This window comes from Stegostoma tigrinum, chromosome 17 (assembly GCF_030684315.1).
Source record: "Stegostoma tigrinum isolate sSteTig4 chromosome 17, sSteTig4.hap1, whole genome shotgun sequence".
In the NCBI taxonomy this organism is placed as follows: Eukaryota; Metazoa; Chordata; class Chondrichthyes; order Orectolobiformes; family Stegostomatidae; genus Stegostoma; species Stegostoma tigrinum.
The window spans coordinates 21,913,260-21,934,019 of record NC_081370.1 but is presented as its reverse complement, the minus strand read 5'-3'; the positions used below and the strand labels follow the sequence as shown (position 1 = coordinate 21,934,019).

At 43.8% G+C, this 20,760-nt stretch overlaps 1 protein-coding gene across 3 annotated transcripts in view; it reads left to right on the top strand.

The window, feature by feature from the left end:
* lsp1a (lymphocyte specific protein 1 a) overlaps positions 1-20,760 on the top strand; it is a 314,767-nt gene that overhangs the window by 123,391 nt on the left and 170,616 nt on the right. The window contains exon 1 of one of the 3 annotated variants that reach the window (XM_048545254.1): positions 16,694-17,089. The exons of the other annotated variants lie outside the window; for them this stretch is intronic. Coding sequence (XP_048401211.1) covers positions 17,031-17,089 — 59 coding nt within the window. The 5' untranslated portion in view covers positions 16,694-17,030. Of the gene's footprint in view, positions 1-16,693; positions 17,090-20,760 lie in introns of those variants that run through there. 3 annotated transcript variants of the gene reach the window in all.

Genomic DNA, 20,760 nt, shown 5'->3' with positions numbered 1-20,760 from the left:
CAGCAAGTTATGATTTTAGTCATTTGTAGACTTTTTTCCAACAGGAAGTCAAGTTTCTTTACAGTTGGACTTGGAGTAGCAATCAGGCTGGGAGGCTTTTAAGTTGTAGCAGTCTCAAAGTTTATAAAGACAAAGGTTTTATTGCCTTGAACATGACCATGGATCATAACCTTGGATCATAATCTTCGACCATCTATGGAAATATTAAACTTTGAGGATGGTTGGCCTGCCGAGTTGGTTTGTCGTTCCGCAACCAAGTTCTATGTGCTTATTGATGGACTTGACCCCATGTACACTCCGCTGCGAAGGAAAACTGAAGTGAGGCAATCCAGCTCAATGGCCCCCAGAGTTTAAAAACAGGCAGGAAAACACACCGACACTTCATCGGAGGCTGCACTGATGATGTTACCCAGCATGGTAACAAAAAGTCTGCAAAAACAACAGATCAGCTCAGCGAGCCAACCAACCTCAACACCCACAACCTGAGCTACATATCTATTCCAAAACCTTAATGTTAAACTTTCAATGACAACATTTTTTTAAAAGCAAAGAGAAATGCCAAAAGGGAACTGTGGATCTAAATTCAATGGACTGTTTAGAGAGCGACACTGGGATATCATATCTGCTGGTGTCAAAAAACTTCAAAGCATGAAATACACTTCAATCATCAAAGAAAAGACAGCATTCTGGATGAGAAATGTTTGCATCCTTTTACTTCAAGAATATACAGGAAAATGAGTTAAAAGCAGCTACAACCCTAATCTGTGCATACTAGTGAGCTGCAGTGCTAGCCTGGGTTTAAGTGCTAGTGTGCTATGGAAGTCACAATCGATTAACAATCCATTAGTCACCTCAGCATTGCAGATAAATGGCTATCCTGCTCGTAATGCTGGAAACCAGTTTGTAAGGTAGTTCAAAGGGAAACAGAACAAATTAAATTTGGCTCATATGTAAAGTCAAGAAACTCAACAAATTGATCAATGTTCAACATTTTCAAAGACTGTTGAGTGTTTTTAAAATGTAATTTTTTTAGGCTCACTTTTATTCTTAATCTGTCTCTGTGTTGCATTATTATTTCTCGCCAATGTATAGCAATTACTGAACATGTTCATTTTTTAAGAAAGCCTAGTTAAATTGGTTCTTTTTAAAACATAAATTCAAGAGGTCTACAAAATTGAGAGGCATAGATAGGGTGGAGAGTCAGAAACATCTTCCCAGGATGGAAAGGTCAACTATAAGAATGCTCAGGTTCAAAGTGAGACCGGGAAAGTTTAAGGGATAAGTGCAGAGAAAAGTTTGCACACAGGAGAGTGGTGACTGCTTGGAATGTTTTGCCAGTGGAGGTGGTGGAAACAGGCCTGTTAGCAATGTTTAAGGCACATCTTGATGGACACATGAACATTAGGTGAACAAAGGGATAGATAATAAGTACTACGTAAGGCTAAATAAGGACTAGGAATTGGCACAGGCTTGGTGGGCCAATGTGCCTGTTCCTGTGCTGTATTGTATTTACTCTAAGAGAAATATATTGAGATTGGTGCTACCAATAAAGAAATAAAGTAGGGGAGACAGTTCCTCCCTCCTCACCTGGAAGCCTGAGAATTAGGTGTATCCTGCCTGAACTGTAACAACTTTATCTCACCCAGCAAAAGGTCATAACATTTATACTGCACCATGGTATATGGAATGGATGTTCTTTTCTATCTGTCTTCGTCTTTTGAAGATGGATTAACTTCTTTCTGGTTCTTGGATAATAAAGCACAATAATTATCAGCTGCTCGTCTCATTCACATGGTCAAATATTCATAAAATGATAAGATTATAAGAAATAGCAACAGAACTAGACTGTTCAGCTTCTCAAGCCTGCTTGGCCATTCAACAGGATCATGGCTGATCCAATATCCTTCATGTTCATTTTCCTGTATTTTCTCCACACCCTTTGATTTCCCCTAGTGATCAAGAATTTATCTTAGCCTTAAATGTACACAACAACACTTCCCCACGGCCCTCTGTGGCAGAGTTCCAAAGACACTCAACGCTTAGAAAAAATTTCCTCCTCTTTTCAGTCGTAAATTGGTGCCCCTATATATATACCCTCTAGTTCTAGATTCTCCCATGAGGAGAAATATCCTCTCTGCATTTACCCTGTCAAGCTCCTTATGTTTCAATGAGATCACCTCTCATTCTTCTAAGCTGCAAGGAGTAGAGTCCCAACAGTCTAACTTTTGCTCATAAGACAATTCTTCCATAACAGGGATCAACCAAGTGAATCTTCTCTGAACTGCCTCCAATGAAATTATATCTTTCCTTAGGTAAGGGGTCAGAAATCGTCACAGTACTCCAGTCTCACCCACATTGTTTAAAGCAGTAGATGCTGTTATACTATGGAGAATGATGTGGTGATGGAGGGGACTGGAGTGGTTAGTGTTGAAAGGGTGTCCTGTTCACACCTTACTGCTTAAGATAAGGGCTTTTATGGCTTTCTTTATGGAATTTCAAATTGGAGATATGTAGTTTGGAAGTCCATTGATATTGAGTTTGGATTGTTGAAGAATAAGAGTTGTACAGTCTAGAGATGGGTTCTGTCTGAGTATGCTCATTCAAGGAATAGACTCCCCCCAAAGCTATTCAACTAGGAACTCTCCAGAGGCTTAAAAATCTTCCGAGTTTGTACAGAAATTGTAACAATCACTATACCCTTGACAGCTGTCTTAGCCACCCTGTTAGTGTCCAATGTGTAAAGCAAAAGATATTTCCATAAAATTATGCACTAAGAAGTATGAATAAATTTTGAAGTATGAATAAAATATGCCTTCACTGGGCATGACAGTAGCAAAGGCTTCCCTAACTTCCCTATGTGTTAAGATCCACAACACAAAAATGAATCAAATACAAAAGTTAAACTAAATTACTAAAGTGAAAGCAAAACACTATAAGTGCTGAAAATCTGAAGTAAAAGCAAAAAATGAAGGAAATACTCAGCAAGTCAATTAAAATCTATGGAGAGAAACAAAGTTTACCAGATTAATATTCGGGATCAGCATATTATCTCATGAAGATAAACTGAACAAGCTAGTCTGCATCTTTTGGAAGTTAGATGAGTAAGAGACAATTTGATTGAGACACACAGATACTGGGGGATCTTGACAAGGTAGATGTTTCCTGTTATCAGAGAATCAACAACCAGGGGTCTCTAAAAGTTCGGCATTGCCCATTTAAAACTGAAATGAGGCAAAAGATTTCTAAGGTTCTTGAGTCTTTGGAAGTCTTCCTAAGAATAGTTGGTGGGAACAGAGCCTTTGAATATTTTTTAAAGCATAGGTGGATAGATTCTTGTTGAGCAAGAAGATGAATGGTTATCAAGGGTAGGTGACAATGGAGATTTGAGGTTATAATCTGCTCGGCCATGATCTTATTCAATGGCAAGATATAACCTGAAGGGCTAAATGTGGTACCCTTCATCTTTTTTGTAATGTGAATATTACATGGCAGGATGACGTTTTATTAGCATTTCATTGTTTTTGTGCACATGCTTCAGTATTTTGCCAAATATTGATCCTACATTGCTACCCTTCATCACTGAATATGAAGTATTTCAATCATAGGTTCCTATACTGTCACATGTGATCTGTTGATGAAATTCTGTGCTACCACTGTCAGATTCATCAAGCTACCTCCAAAAATAACATTTATCTGTAGAAGCTTATGCCTGGGGGCCTCATTATCCTTAACAGTCCTCCTTCCTCCCATAGTCTACAAGCATTAAAAAAGACCCAAATTTTGCATAATTTAATTTTGTCTCATTCTCTCTCCTCCTTTTTTCTTCCTTGGTGGTATCCTGCACTCGGTGCCTTCACTCTCTCTCAAGGTTCCTTAATTCTTAAAAGAAGGAGTCAATTGCCACCAAATTGTCCTCAAGGAAGTCACATTCCATGAGAATTTTAAGGCAAGTCTCCAGTAGTCTCTCTAAAATGCAGCTGTTATATTATTATTGTTGTTTCATCTGGCTCATGGAGTAACTGGTATCATTTACTTGTATGCTTATAAACTGGTCTAAAACTATTGTAATCCTGTCCTTCCCTTGCCCCAGCTTGCACAAACATCCTTTTTTTGCCCTCGCCTTTGGTTTCAGCTTGTAATCAAAGTGGTGAGGATAGCAACATTTCAGAGGATATCTGGAATGACATCTGCTAGGGGAGTCAATTGAAAAATGGGTTTGACAACACAGGCAGAACTAGTACAGATGATAAGGCAGATTTTAAAAAGTTCAGAGCTGATAACTATATACGCGTACCCCGAGACAAACGCAAAATATGTGGAACGCTGGAAATCCGAAATAAAAACCAAAATTCTGGAAAGATTCATCATCTTTGCTGTATGGAGAGGAATGCATGTAAATTGCTGCTTCATGTGGATGGAGTAATTGGGACCTTCAACAGTGAGTAGAGGGGGCTATAAAAGAACAGTATGCTGCTTAGCTTGCTGTGTTCATCCAGCTCTACACTTTGTTATCTCAGTGTTACATCTCTTCTGCTTTATATGAATGATGCTATGTGAATGGAGGAACTATTGGTGTGAGGAAGCGTGTTGTGCAGGGAATAAGCCATTTGGAATGCTGAAAGAGCGGAAGAAAACAGTTTTGTGAAGGGGTGATCAAAATTCAAACAGACTGAACTGGGATTTCTCATGGCTATGAGGATAATGAGGGGCTAATGATCCCTTATCAACAGCATGCCATCCCATGCAGATTACATTTCAGACTGCAGACATGTTTTTTTCTCTCTCTGAGGAATACTTAAGGACAGGCAATAAAAACTAGTTCCAACTTGACTGGATTGTGCTTGTGGGACTGAGTGCTCCTGTATGTGCCAGCCTGGTTTCAAGTGTTAGTTTGTTGTGAAGTTCACAGTCAAAGAACTATTCCCTAGTCACTCCTGTGTTGCAAAGTCATTATTTTACTCCGAGTGCTAGATGTCAACTGGTTAGCAAAGGGGGGACCAGATAACAAAACAATTTTTTTTTCTCTCTGAATACTGGAATTTAAGTATGGTCGAAAGGGATCAGTACTACAGAATCTCAAACAATCTGCAAAACCAAGGAATGTGAAACAACCAAGAATGTCAATGCTACATGTAATCACCACTGCAGTGACCACAATATTTTCCACAATCTTCTCTCCGACTGATTGGTAAATCAAACTTTTATCTTTCTGGACTTCTATCATCTTTCCAATCTATGTGTATGTGTGTGGTATTGGTATTTTGTTCCACATGTAATCATTAATAAACTCACTCTTTTGAATTAATTCAAGGAAGCCTAGTTAAATTTGGCATCTTTTAAAACCCAAGTATATTTGGGTCTAGCAGACATACCCAGAAGGGAGAACACTTTTTAAAATTAGTTTGTGTCAATCAACAAAAGGAGTGGGTGAATATACAGGGGAAGCTAGTTTATCTCTACTCACCTGGGAGCTTAGTAATTTGGGGTATCCAGTCTGGAATTGAAACAAACAGGGGAATCTTGCCCAGAATCAGGTTATTAAATGCACAACTAGCTAGCATTGAAAATGCAGAGCTCACTGGAGTGGAGCTTTTTCTTTAAGCTTCAGGAGCGGAGCTTTTTTTTAAGATTCAGTTCAAATAGGAATTAGAACTTTCATTATGAGGGTAAAATTCACTTGGTACTAATGTTGGCCAATTATCTATTCAATTAGAGTCATACAGTAATTCAGCATGGAAACAGGCTCTTCAGCCCAAACTGTTCCATGCTGACCATGGTACCCACTCAGCTAGTTCCAATTGCCTGCATTTGGTCCACATCTCTAAACCCTTCCTATCCTCGTAACTATCCAAATGTTTTTTAAATGTTGCTATCGTATTTGCGTCAACTACTTTCTCTGGCAGCCCATTCCATATACGCACCACTCTGTGTGAAGAAGTTGCTTCACAGGTCCTTCTTAAATCTTTCCCCTCTCACCTTAAACCTATGCCCTCTAGTTTTCAATTTCCTATCCCTGGGAAAAAGACTACATGCCCCTATCATCCTATCTATGCCCCTCAATAAGGTCAGCCCTCATTCTCCTACATTCCGAAGAATAAAGTCCTATCCTGGCCAGCCTCTCCCTATAACTCAGGCCTACTATGCCTGGCACCATCCTTGTAAATCTTCACTGCACACGTTCCAGTTTATCTATTCCTTCCTACAACAGGATGACCAAAACTGTACACAATACTCCAAGTGCAGCCTCACCAACAACTCATAAAACTGCAAGATAACATGCCACTCCTATACTCAATGCATTAACCAATGAAGACCGCCATACTAAATGCCTCCTTCACCACACTCTCCACCTGTGATGCCGTTTTCAACAAACTATGTACTTGTACTCCTAGATCCCTCTGTTCCACAACACCCTTCAAGACCTTACCATTTACTGTATAAGTCCTACCTTAATTTGAATTTCCAAAGTGCAACATCTCACACTTGTCTGTATTGAACTGCTTTTGCCAATCCTCGTGCCCACTTCCCCATCTGATCAACACCCCTCTGTAATTTTTGATAACCTTCTTTGCTATTGATACTTACTAATTTTGTATCATCCACAAACTTCTAATCATGCCTTGTACATTCACATCTAGATCATTTATGTAAATAACAAATAACAAAGGTCCCAGCACCGACCCCTGTGGCACACCACTAGTCACAGGTGTCCAGTCTGAAAAACAACCTTCAACCATCACCCTTTGCTTCCTACCACGAGCCAATTTTGAAATCAATTAGCTGGCTTTCCCTGGACCCCATGTGACCTAACTTTCATGACTTGACTACCATGCAGGACCTTGTCAAAGGCCTTACTAAAGACCATATAGTCAACATCCACTGCTCTATCCTCATCCATCCTCTTGGTTACCTCTTCGAAAAATGCTAAAAGATTTGTCAGACATGACTTCACATGCACAAATTCATACTGACTATCCCTAATCAGAACCTAACTATCCAAATGTTGGTTGATTCTATCTCTCAGTATCCTCTTAGATAAATTGCCTACCGTTGATGTCAGGCTTACTGGCCTGTAGCTCCCTAGCTTGTCTTTGCTACCTTTCCTAAACAATGGAGCAACATTAATTACTCTTCAGTCTTACGGAACTTCACCAGTGACTAAAGATGAAGCAAAAACCACTGCAATTTCTTCCCTAGCCTTGCATAACATCTGCGTATGAAGGGTCTAGGCCCGAAACGTCAGCTTTTGTGCTCCTGAGATGCTGCTTGGCCTGCTGTGTTCATCCAGCCTCACATTTTATTATCTTGGAATCTCCAGCATCTGCAGTTCCCATTATCTCTGCGTATGGACTTGATCAGACCCAGGGGATTTAATCCACTTTAATGTCCTTTAAGGCCGCAAACACCTCCTCTCTGGTATGGAGAATGTGGTCCAAAACATCCCCACTTGTTTTCCTTATCTCCTTAGCATCTATGACTCTCTCCTCAGTAAACATTGAGGAGAAATTAGATTAGATTCCCTACAGTATGGAAACAGGCCCTTCAGCCCAACAAGTTCACAGCGCCCATTGCAGCATCCCACCCAGACCCATCCCCCAATAACCCACACACCCCTGTACACTACGGGCAATTTAGCATGGCCAATCCACGTAGCCTGCACATCTTTTGGACTGTGGGAGGAAATCAGAGCAGCCAATATTAATTGAAAATCTCCCCCATCTCCTTTGGCTCCACACATAGATGGCCATGTTGATCTTTAAGGAGGTCTATTATCTCTACAGCCACCCTTATACTTACTATAGGCAACAGAACCTATAAAACTACAGAATTAAGATGGGTGGATAAACCAGTGGAGCTACTTGAGGTTCTCCAGTCCTGAAAAAGCGACAGTTCACCTATTTGGGCAATTGAGAAAGAAGGTGCTTTCCCTTTTGATGTGTGCACTCTCCACAACATTTTAAAAGTAAAGGAAAATGGTTTTGGTAGTGAGCCCAACATTAACCCTTCCATAAGATAACTGGAGGCAGAGAGGACCTCAAAGTCTGCAGGGAAGTTCACTGAATCATAGCTCATACAATACAGAAGAGGCCTTTCCAACCCACTGGGCCTGCACTGGCAAAAGCAAAACACTCTAAATCTACATTTTGCAGCACTTGACCCATGGTCTTGCTTGCTATGGCATTTCAAAGTTTTTTTTTAAATTTTAGATTTCCTGCCTTAGGAAGCAGATTCCAGATTCCCACCACCCGCTGGGTAAAGAAGATTTTTTTCTCAAGTCCCCTCTAAACCTCTTGCCTTTCACCTTAAAATTTTGCCCCTTTTTACTGATTCTTCAACTAAGGGGAAAAGCTGAGATAACAAAGTGTGGAGCTGGATGAACACAGCAGGCCTATAAAGGGGAAAAGCAGCTTTCTAGTCAACAACAACAACAAAAACAGAAGTTGCTGTAAAAGCTCAGCAGGTCTGGCAGCATCTGTGAAGAAAATAGTCAGAGTTAATGTTTCAGGTCCAGTGACCCTTCCTCAGAACTGATGGTAACTGGGAGAAAGCCAGTTTATATGCAGAAGGTAGGGAGGGGGACAGGGTAGGGAGTAAACGATTGAATAGAGCCTGAAGAGAGAGAAGAGCAGCTAGACAGACAAAGGAGTTGATAGCTATCTGGCTAGGAGGGTGAATAGTTTTAAATGGGAACTGTTAGTGACTAACAATAAGTAGTGTGTAATGGCAGGCTACTAATAAGGCCTGGTGTGTGGGTAGTGGGCTAGGACATGGAGAGGTTAGGCCCTAAAATTATTGAACTTGAAATGGAGTCCTGAGGACTGTAGGGTCACCAAGCAGAAAACGAGGTGGTGTTCTTCCAGTTTGCATTGAGCTTCACTGGAACGCTGCAGCAAGCCAGAGACAGATGTTGGCCAGGAAACAGGGTGGTGTGTTAAAGTGGCAGGCATCAGGTTGTTCAGGGTCTTTTTTGTGAGCAGAACATAGACGTACTGCAAAGCGGTCACCCAGTCTACAAAGTTTCCCCAATGTAGAGGAGATCACATTGTGAGCAGTGAATACAGCAGACTAGATTCTGGAAAGTGCGGGTGAAGTGTTGCTTCACCTGGAAGGTATGTTTAGGTTGTTGGATAGCGGGGCGGGAGGAGATAAATGGGTGGGTGTTGAACCTTCACTGATTGCAGGGGAAGTTGCTGTGGGGCTTTGTGAGTGTGTGTTGGGAGTGAAGGAAGTGTGGACTATTGTGTACTGGACGGAAGGGTCCCTGCAAAAGGCAGACAAGGGAGGGGAGGGGAATATGTGCCCGGTGATGGCATCTTGCTGGAGGTGACAGAAATGGCATCTGATGATCTTCTGGATGTGGATGCCGGTGGGATGGTAGGTAAAGATAAGGGGAACCCTATCGCTGTTGCCGGAGGGAAGAGAAGGAGTGAGGGTGGAAGTGTGGGAGATGGGTCAGACTTGGTTGAGATGGAGCTGGGGAATTCTCAGTTTAGGACGAAGGTGGACATTTCGGAGGCTCTCCTGTTGGAGTTGGCCTCATCTGAACATATACGACAGAGACGGAGGAACTGAGAGAATGGTATAGTGTCTTTACAGGAAGCAGGGTGTGAGGATGTATAGTCCAGGTAGCTGTGGGAGTCATTGGGTTTATAGTGGATATTAGTGGCCAGTCTCTCCCCAGGAATGGAAACAGAGATATTGAGAAAGGGAATGGAGGAGTCAGAGATAGACCAGGTGAAAGTGAGGGCAGGGTGGAAATTGGAAGCGAAGTCGCTGAACTTTTCCAATTCCAGATGAGGGAGGGAAGCAGCACGGACAAGATCGTCGATATATCGGAGAAAGAGTTATGGGTGGGGACTGGAATAGGGCTGGAACAAGGAATGCTCCACATACCCCACGAAGAGACAGACATAACTGGGACCCACGCTGGTACCCATGGCCAGCCTTCTGACCTGAAGAAAATGAGAAAATGCTTTCTCATCACTCTGTCCATGCCCCATGCAATCTTATACGTGTCAATCAGGTCCCCCCTCAAACTTCTCTGCTCCAAAGAAAACAATTTGAGTTTATCCAGCATCTCTTCATAGCTAAACTATTCCATCCCAGTCAGCATTCTGGTAAAGACAGCCCCTCCAGTACATTCACATTCTTCCTAAGGTGCAGTGACCAGAACTACACTACCTTGACCAACCCCTCCCCCCACCCCCATCTGAAAACTGCCTCAAGGCAGCTGGCCTAGTCTCCTTGGAGACTGAGAGCAACTGGAAAACTGCAGCTAGCTGCTAACAATCAGACAATAGGCTTTCAAAGAGCCGGAATTGTCTCACCTCTGCCTTTTTGCATGTAATTCTGCCCCTTTCTCCCCACCTTGCCCATTCAACTAATGGCAAGATGATCCGAGAGTAGCATGGTAGTGACAAACTGTAAAGCTGATGGCGGGGTGTCACTTTCTGTGTCTACCTCCAACGGCACCTAAAAGTTCCACTATAAACCCACTAACACCCACAGCTAATTGGGCTATACATCCTCGTGCCTTGCTTCCTGTAAAGATTTTATCCCATTCTCTCAGCTCCTCTGCCTCCATCAACCTGGACAAGGGAGCCTCCGAAATGTCCACCTTCTTCCTCAATCGAGGATTCCCCAGCTCTGAGGTCCACAGGGCCCTCAACGATGTCTGACCCATCTCCTAGACTTCCGCTCTCATCCCTTCTCTTCCCTCCCCCAACAGCGATAGGATTCCCCTTGTTCATACCTACCTTCAGCTTACTACCCCGCAGCCTTCTGGACTCAATATTGAGTTCAATACTTTTAGGGCCAAGACTCTCCTATGTCCCAGCCCCCTACGCCACACACCAGGCCTTGTTATCACATAATAAGAACCAAAAGAACTGCAGATGCTGTAAATCAGGAACAAAAACAAAGTTGCAGGAAAAGCTTGGCAATAAAATGTGAGGCTGGATGAACACAGCAGGCCCAGCAGCATCTCAGGAGCACAAAAGCTGACGTTTCGGGCCTAGGCCCTTCATCAGAGAGGGAGATGGGGTGAGGGTTCTGGAATAAATAGGGAGAGAGGGGGAGGCGGCCTGAAGATGGAGAGAAAAGCAGATAGGTGGAGGGGAGAGTATAGGTGGGGAGGTAGGGAGGGGATAGGTCAGTCCAGGGAAGACGGACAGGTCAAGGAGGTGGGATGAGGTTAGTAGGTAGGAGATGGAGGTGCAGCTTAGGGTGGGAGGAAGGGATGGGTGAGAGGAAGAACAGGTTAGGGAGGCAGAGACAGGTTGGACTGGTTTTGGGATGCAGTGGGTGGGGGGGAAGAGCTGGGCTGGTTGTGTGGTGCAGTGGGGGGAGGGGACGAACTGGGCTGGTTTAGGGATGCAGTAGGAGAAGGGAGATTTTGAAACTGGTGAAGTCCACATTGATACCATATGGCTGCAGGGTTCCCAGGCGGAATATGAGTTGCTGTTCCTGCAACCTTCGGGTGGCATCATTGTGGCACTGCAGGAGGCCCATGATGGACATGTCATCTAGAGAATGGGAGGGGGAGTGGAAATGGTTTGCGACTGGGAGGTGCAGTTGTTTGTTGCGGACTGAGCGGAGGTGTTCTGCAAAGCGGTCCCCAAGCCTCTGCTTGGTTTCCCCAATGTAGAGGAAGCCGCACCGGGTACAGTGGATGCAGTATACCACATTGGCAGATGTGCAGGTAAACCTCTGCTTAATATGGAAAGTCATCTTGGGGCCTGGGATAGGGGTGAGGGAGGAGGTGTGGGGGCAAGTGTAGCATTTCCTGCGGTTGCAGGGGAAGGTGCCGGGTGTGGTGGGGTTTGAGGGCAGTGTGGAACGAACAAGGGAGTCACGGAGAAAGTGGTCTCTCCGGAAAGCAGACAGGGGTGGGGATGGAAAAATGTCTTGGGTGGTGGGGTCGGATTGTAAATGGCGGAAGTGTCGGAGGATGATGCGTTGTATCCGGAGGTTGGTGGGGTGGCGTGTGAGAACGAGGGGGATCCTCTTTGGGCGGTTGTGGTGGGGGCGGGGTGTGAGGGATGTGTTGCGGGAAATGCAGGAGACGCGGTCAAGGGCGTTCTTGACCACTGTGGGGGTAAAGTTGCGGTCCTTGAAGAACTTGGACATCTGGGATGTGCGGGAGTGGAATGCCTCATCGTGGGAGCAGATGCGGCGGAGGCGGAGGAATTGGGAATAGGGGATGGAATTTTTGCAGGAGGGTGGGTGGGAGGAGGTGTATTCTAGGTAGCTGTGGGAGTCGGTGGGCTTGAAATGGACATCAGTTACAAGCTGGTTGCCTGAGATGGAGACTGAGAGATCCAGGAATGTGAGGGATATGCTGGAGATGGCCCAGGTGAACTGAAGGTTGGGGTGGAAGGTGTTGGTGAAGTGGATGAACTGTTCGAGCTCCTCTGGGGAGCAAGAGGCGGCGCCGATACAGTCATCAATGTAAGAGGTGGGGTTTGGGGCCTGTGTAGGTGCGGAAGAGGGACTGTTCCACGTAACCTACAAAGAGGCAGGCATAGCTTGGGCCCATGCGGGTGCCCATGGCCACCCCCTTAGTCTGTAGGAAGTGGGAGGAATCGAAAGAGATGTTGTTGAGGGTGAGGACGAGTTCGGCTAGGCGGATGAGGGTGCGGTGGAGGGGGACTGGTCGGGCCTGTGGGACAGGAAGAAGCGGAGGGCCTTGAGGCCATCTGCATGCGGAATGCAGGCGTATAGGGAATGGACGTCCATGGTGAAAATGAGGTGTTGGGGGCCAGGGAATTGGAAGTCCTGGAGGAGGTGGAGGGCGTGGGTGGTGTCACGGACGTAGGTGGCGAGTTCCTGGACCAAAGGGGAGAAAATGGAGTCCGGATAGGTGGAGGTGAGTTTGGTGGGGCAGGAGCAGGCTGAGACGATGGGTCGACCAGGGCAGGCAGGTTTGTGGATTTTGGGAAGGCGATAGAAACGGGCCGTGCGGGGTTGGGGAACAATGAGGTTGGAGGCTGTGGGTGGGAGGTCCCCTGAGGTGATGAGATCATGAATGGTGTTGGAGATGATGGTTTGGTGCTCGGGTGTGGGGTCATGATCGAGGGGGCGGTAGGAGGTGGTGTCGGAGAGTTGGCGTCTGGCCTCGGCAATGTAGAGGTCAGTGCGCCATACTACCACTGCGCCACCCTTGTCTGCGAGTTTCATGGTGAGGTTGGGGTTGGAGCGGAGGGCTGCCCGTTCTGCGGGGGAGAGGTTGGAGTGGGTGAGAGGGGTGGAGAGGTTGAGGCGGTTAATGTCTCGATGGCAGTTTGAGATGAAGAGGCCGAGGGAAGGTAGGAGGCCTGGGGGTGGCAGGAAAAGCTTGGCAGGTCTGGCAGCATTTGTGAAAGAGAAAAGAGTTAACGTTTCAGGTCCAGTGATCCTTCCTTGTTATCACATAGTTTGCCATTACACATCACCTGTTGTTAATCACTAATAGTCTCCATTAACAACTATTAACCGTCCTAGCCAGATTGTTATCAACTTTTTGTCTGACTGCTCTTCTCTCTCTTCGGGCTCTATCCAATCGTTTAATTCCTATCCATCCCCCTACCTGTCTTCTGCATGTCAACCGATGTTTTCCTAGCTACCATCAGTTCTGAGGAAGGGTCACTGGGCCCGAAATATTAACTCCCATTTTTTTCTTCACAGATGCTGCCAGACCCACTGAGCTTTTCTGGCAACTTCTATTTTTGTACCTAATAATCTAGCCCTGGGTCTTTAATTCCATTACGTATTCAACGTCTGTGGCATGTTTTTCTGCAGACGCTGTTTCTTGTCATTACCATTCATTGTATCATCTATTGGGTTTCCAACATCGAGTCTGAAATACACACTAAACGTGGATGGGCAGATTGTGGCATTGGTTCCGATTCACTTCTATGGAGCAACCCTACCTTATTGTAAATATTTAAATAGAGGAAAATTTCCATTGGGTAACCCCGTTTTCGCGGTATGTCCTTTAAAGTTCACTAATGTCCTGCAGAGAAGGAAATTGCCATCCTTACCTTGTCTGGCCAATGTGTGACTCCAGACCCACAGCAATGTGGTTGACTCTTAAATGCCTTCTGGGCAATTGGGGATAGGCAATAAATGCTGCCTGGCCAGTGATGCCCTTGAAGAATAAAAAAAATGATGTAACAAAAGGAAATATTGCTGTCAGAACATTTTTACACTGCATTTTCTGAACCAGCATACGTTGAACCAGGAAACCAGAGGAGAAATAGTACAAAAGGTGAAAATTGTCAGGGGAAATTTCTGTTGATTCAACCGTATTTACGTAATGGGGCAAGGATCAATATTACTGTTTTTCAAAGGAATTTAAAGATTTCCCTGCTCTGTCTCACTTGTCCTAATGGTGTAATTTAAAAATAATAAATACTCCTTTTTTAAAGAAAATCTACAAAAAAACAGGGTAAACCTGCAGGCATGCAGCGAAGGAAAGAAACATGACTCCAGATTATACCATGTCTGACTCAGTGATCCTGCAGGCTGATAAGGCTAACATTCTTATTGAAGTCAATGTGTCGAGAGACAGACACTAGTCTGGTTGATTGGCGACCCTGTATTATAATCTCTGCTTGGCTCTCAAACACACCTCCCCCATCCAGAGCAGCCTATATCTCTAATGAACCCTTGCTATTCTGACTGCAGGCGTCAGGGTAAGGAATGGAATTGCAGGAGACCCATCAGTTGTAAATGGCATCCAGGTTGGGAAGGTGTCATTGATGTGGAAAACCTCGTTGTACATTGTAAATCAGCATCCTCCACACCCCCAGCCCTTGTTTGCCAAGGAATAATCCAACATGTCAGCAAAAAAGAATTATCATTATTTTTCGGTTTCAATAACTGTCATCCTGCCCTGATAGCTATATTATCCGGTGTTGTTGGACTACTGGGAAGGGTTATGGCACTTTCGCACGTGTGCAGCTTTCACAGGAGAAAACATTGTGTGTTACTTTCCCAAAGGAAGGAAAGCTGGAAATAGTTTATCTGACAGAGCCGAGGTGTCTCTCCTCACAACTTAGAGGCAGCTAGAGGGGCGACTTCACCAAATTGTTAGAAGTCCGATTTATTATTTAAAGAACAAAATAAAATCACAGACCCATTTAAACACTTAAATCTCTGCAGGAGCTTTTACATTTAGTGCTTCTGTAGTCGAATCATGTGCGATTGACGTCAATCCTCCAGCTTCCCATGTTTTTATTGGCAAAAGCTGAGTCCTTAGTCCAACAGCGGAGTGTGGGTCTACGATTTTGCCATTAGAATAAGGGAAACTGTGTTGGTCCTACAAAAGCAGGGCACTGGTCCACAGATGTCAGTCTCCTGCAAGATAAACTATGCACTGTCTAAATAGTAAAATGTGAGGCTGGATGAACAGAGCAGGCCAAGCAGCATCTCAGGAGCACAAAAGCTGACGTTTCGGGCCTAGACCCTTCATCAGAGAGGGGGACGGGGTGAGGGTTCTGGAATAAATAGGGAGAGAGGGGGAGGCGGACCAGTGGGGGGAGGGGACGAACTGGGCTGGTTTAGGGATGCGTTGGGGGAAGGGGAGATTTTGAAACTGGTGAAGTCCACATTGATACCATTAGGCTGCAGGGTTCCCAGGCGGAAATGAGCAACTCATATTCCGCCTGGGAACCCTGCAGCCTAATGGTATCAATGTGGACTTCACCAGTTTCAAAATCTCCCCTTCCCCTACTGCATCCCTAAACCAGCCCAGTTCGTCCCCTCCCCCCACTGCACCACACAACCAGCCCAGCTCTTCCCCTCCACCTACTGCATCCCAAAACCAGTCCAACCTGTCTCTGCCTCCCTAACCTGTTCTTCCTCTCACCCATCCCTTCCTCCCACCCCAAGCCGCACCCCCATCTACCTACTAACCTCATCCCACCTCCTTGACCTGTCCGTCTTCCCTGGACTGACCTATCCCCTCCCTACCTCCCCACCTATACTCTCTCCACCTATCTTCTTTTCTCCATCTTCGGTCCGCCTCCCCCTCTCTCCCTATTTATTCCAGAATCCTCACCCCGTCCCCCTCCCTGATGAAGGGTCTAGGCCTGAAACATCAGCTTTTGTGCTCCTGAGATGCTGCTTGGCCTGCTGTGTTCATCCAGCCTCACATTTTATTATCTTGGATTCTCCAGCATCTGCAGTCCCCATTATCTCTCACTCTCTAAATAGTACCTGGTTTCTTTTCAGGAGCAAAACAGCTCAAAATAAGTTTGAATTGCAACCGAAATGAATGAACTTCACGCAAAACAAGTGTATACCACAGTGTGAGCCCATGTGGCCTGGCCTGTGCTGTGTATTTGAAAGAAGTATCTAATTGGACCACCCAGCAGTCTTTCACCATAGCTTTGCAAATGTCTCCTTTCTGAGAAAATATCAATTTCCCTTTCAAATGTTACAGTTGAATCTGCTTCCACTGCTTTTCCAAACGATGCATACCAGATCACAACGACAAATGGCACGACAAAATTTTCATCTTCCTGCCCCTCACGCCGATTTGTTCAGAGTTGATAGCTTTAAAAGCAAGCAATCATTACAGTGTCCGAAGGTTAAATTTGACGGAGTGAAATTAGAGCTGGTTTTCTTTGTCTCCAATATTAGGTGGAATGTGGTATACCGCCTGGGTTTTTTTTCAATCTTTCTCCCTTTCCTTTAAGAAGGTCACATGGCCTGTGTGGATTTGGTTGAAGGGAGGGGAACGATATAATCTGTGTTAGCAGGACTGAATGAGAAACACATGCAGCATGAGGGAGTGTGGAGTTACTGAGCTTGTCTGATTGTGGGGTTGTGCAGAAAGAGAGGGAGAGAGCGCTGGAGGAATTAACATTGCAGATTGCACAAGAAATCAAACAGGAAAACTTCAGCCAACAAGAGTTTTTCACTGAATATATTTGAAAACAAAGCTGCAAAGGTTTGGTTCAAGAGAAAACACATCCAGTCCTGAGCAAAAACTAGGGAGAAGCTTTTTCCTTTGTTTTGTGTTTGTATGATTTACTCTGAAGGACATGACCAGTGCAGTCTTTAGGAGAGGATCCAGCAAAGAGGGTTTGAAAAACCTCTTGCGGTAAGTGAAAAATACGCCTGAGGGAATCATTGCTTTCTGTCCTGCAAAGAATTGTGAATGGAGCTTAAGCTGTATACTGAACACAGAACAAATTGTAAATCAAAAAATGTACTGATACAAGCCTAGAAATTCAAATCTTCTTTGCACGTAAGATTTGAGTTCAGCTTTGCTGCCAATATCAGAGACTCTGACCTGATCAACTTATCTGTGGTCTATATTTTATTTTGCATTTGTACATGGAAATTAAAGCTGCTTGAAATGAGTAGTATTTTTAAAGAGGGTTGCATCTGACACTCGTGGCTTTTTACTTTTCTTGTTGCTTGGCAGCTAACAGTGCAGAGTCAAAGGCTCTTTTGCTGAGCCCGTGGTTGTTTTAATTCAGCATTTCAACGGCAGGGCATTTACTGAGACTAATTGATCTCCATCACTTATGCTTTAAACAGTTTTTAGAATGCTCAGTTGTAAAGAGCTACCAGCTCCTTCAATGTAGTTACATATTTTCATTTTATTCATTTTTATTGAAATGTATCATGATCACATGGAATCACCAGAACTGAAGTAACAGCATCTCTCTGTGAAACAAATATTTTCCCCATCCCTTTTAATAGAAAACCTGTTCTTGTTGGATACAGCCTCGTTTTATTAGAAGCATAGAGTATGTAAACTGAACATGCTGAATATTGAATGAAAGCATGTTAACTTTTTTACTTTTCCAATTTTGCTGCTCTATCATCTGAGTACTGTATGAGATATAGTTTTGAAAATTGGGCTTTGTCATAGACACTAAATACCTGGAATTGAGTTCCATATTAGAATCTAATTAACTAGATTTGGATAATAAAATGTGTCTAAATGATTTTTGGGAACAAGTTACAAGCTGGATTCTAACCCTGAGAAAGAGTGCATTATATGCTGAGTAATCGAATGGGAATGAAATGTAATTAGTTGTGTGCAGATAGCTTATTATATCTGGTGCTTAACAGGGTGAGATCTAATCAAGCTTTGAGATGAAGTGCTAAATTGTATGTGTTGAGTACAGTTTACTTTATCCAAGAATTTTGTTTGTCACTTTTTCATAATAGCTCTCTGTTTAAGTGGATCAAGGACGATACTTTGCCATTCAGATCAAGTTGGGTCTCTACATGGAGTTGAATGATCTTACCTTCAGTAAGAATGTCACTTTTAGCTGTTAGCATATTTTGAACTGTAGACTTAATCACAATGATCTGCTATGATTAATACAATGTCATCTCCACAACTGTGGGCAGTACAGTGGGTCAGTGATTAGCGTGGCTGCCTGACAGTGCCAGGGACCTGGGTTTGATTCCACCCTCCAGTCACTGTCTGCATGGAGTTTTCACATTCTCCCTGTGTCTGTGTGGGTTTCCTCTGGTTTGCTCCCACAGTCCAAAGATGTGCGGGTTAGCTGGATTGACCATGCTAACTTACCCATAGGTTTACAGCAGACACCTCAAGGTCCTGGAGCAGTACTATCAATGCCGCCTACCTGAGGTCTTGCACATCCGCTGGGGAAAGAAAGACGCATCAACACCAGCATCCTCAACCAGGCCAACATCCCCAGTAGCAAGGCACTGACCACCTTGATCGGCTGTAGTGGACTGGACATGGTCATGAGGTCAACAACACGATTCCCCAAGCAGGTGCTCTTCTCCTAGCTTCAAAGTGGCAGGCCGGCTCCGTGTGGATGAACAAAGGGCTTCAGTGATACCCTTGCGGTCTAATGAGTAAAGTGCAGCATTCCCACAGACACTGGGATTCACTGGCCCAAAACCCTCCGCAGTGGAGAAGGAACATCTGGGGACATCTTGAGACTTGCCATTGAGGGGGAGGTGTAAACCAGGTGAAAACAGTGAAAGGAGCATGCTGCCATGCCAATGCCCCACACACTTGGCGCAGAAAGTAGTAATTTGTAACAGCCTGTGGTTACTGCCAGCTGTCTGTACAGCCACCTGCGGACACACCCTGAGAGTGTGAGAGAGTCATACTCAGTGAGGGACCACCAATGATGAGGGATATGCAGAGTAGGTTGATTTCTCGCCATGGGGAAACAGAGAGTTACAGGGATTGGGTAGGGGGATGGGTCTGGGTGGGATCCTCTTCGGAGAGTTGACGTGGACTCAGCTGACTGGCCTGCTTCCCCACCGTAGGGATTCTGTGATTTATCATAATTCTATAATCCAACGTGATTCATGGGGAAAATGCACATTACAAAGTAAGTATGTTCCTTGTCACTTCATCATAATAGCTCTCTGTAAGTGGATCAAAGATGATACTTTGTCATTCAGATCAAGTTGGATTTCTACATGGAGGTGGTTGATCATACCTTCAGTTGCAATTGGGAGAAACAATTACTCATTTCAGGTAGGAAGAATGGGCATATCTTTTGTTCCTGATTTGTGAATTGACTTTTATTAAAAAATCTTGATCTTGTGCCGCAACTCTGTCTGGAATGGAAAATAGACAACTGTTATGTCGGTACAGAGGGGTCTGCTTTTGAGATTTGGAACTGGGGTACAGAATGAGATAGGGTAGAACACATCATCACAGGAGGAGCTTCGATTTGGATCTAACAATGCCTGATGTGATTTTTAAAATTAAAGAAAAGATCATTTGTGGAACAAATAGTTTATGCCAATGAAGCTGCTTGTGAATCAAAAAAGCACTTTGTTAATTAGTTGAATTACAGAACGTGCGTTTTTTGACATTGATCTAAATCAGATATATCTTTAGATATGGAAGCAAATGATGACCTATACATTGATTTCAAAGCATTCTTTTCCACTGATAACGATAAGTACAGGCAAAGCTGTAGACATAGATGAAGTAACAACAAACATCTAAAAGTTCTTGGAAAAATACCATTAGAGGTGATAACAGAAATTTGTGATTTAAGTATATACTAGAGAATGCATTCCAAATAGCTTAAGACATTATTTGTTGTTACCTGAGAACCTAAAGGAATGGTGTGCAGGAGTTTTTTTAAAAACACTAACTCAGTGACAGAAAAATAAAAATCATAACAAAAAATCACACATTTTGTAGCAGAGATGGTGAAATAGTTTTAGATCTGGAGTAGAAACAAGGGAGGGAATATTTAAATCAATAAATGTCTAGAAGTTAAAACAAATTTTAGACAATGCATTTGTGCTTGAGTTTATCACTAAAAGTTAATAATGTGTTGAAAGTAACACTTGCCAATAAAGACGTGAGATTTATCCAAAATCTATATTGGGACCAAACAGAGCGTTAGGTTACAAGAGGGAAAAATCTGGTAGGGTCAAAATGAGAAAAGGAACATGACAAACTGTATACAGTCATCAAAATTATTCAATCGGTACATGCAACAAATATTCAGATTTCAATATACTTGCAGGTTAAAAAGTAGAGACAAGAATGGAATAAATTTGCAGTGTGCTGACAACGTTGCACCATTTTTCAGGATCCAGAGTAGTCCTACTAAATAGTGCGAATCAAATAAAGCCTAAATACTTTGAATATAGATTGCGTATGAACACCAAAACAAACAGACATACAAAAGTATTTTAAAAAAATGTATGAGAATAAACTCAAAGGTTGAAGAGTAGATAAGTTTAATTTTTTTATGCCAAAGGTTGCAAGAAAGTGGCAGATGTAATGAAGAACGATCAAGA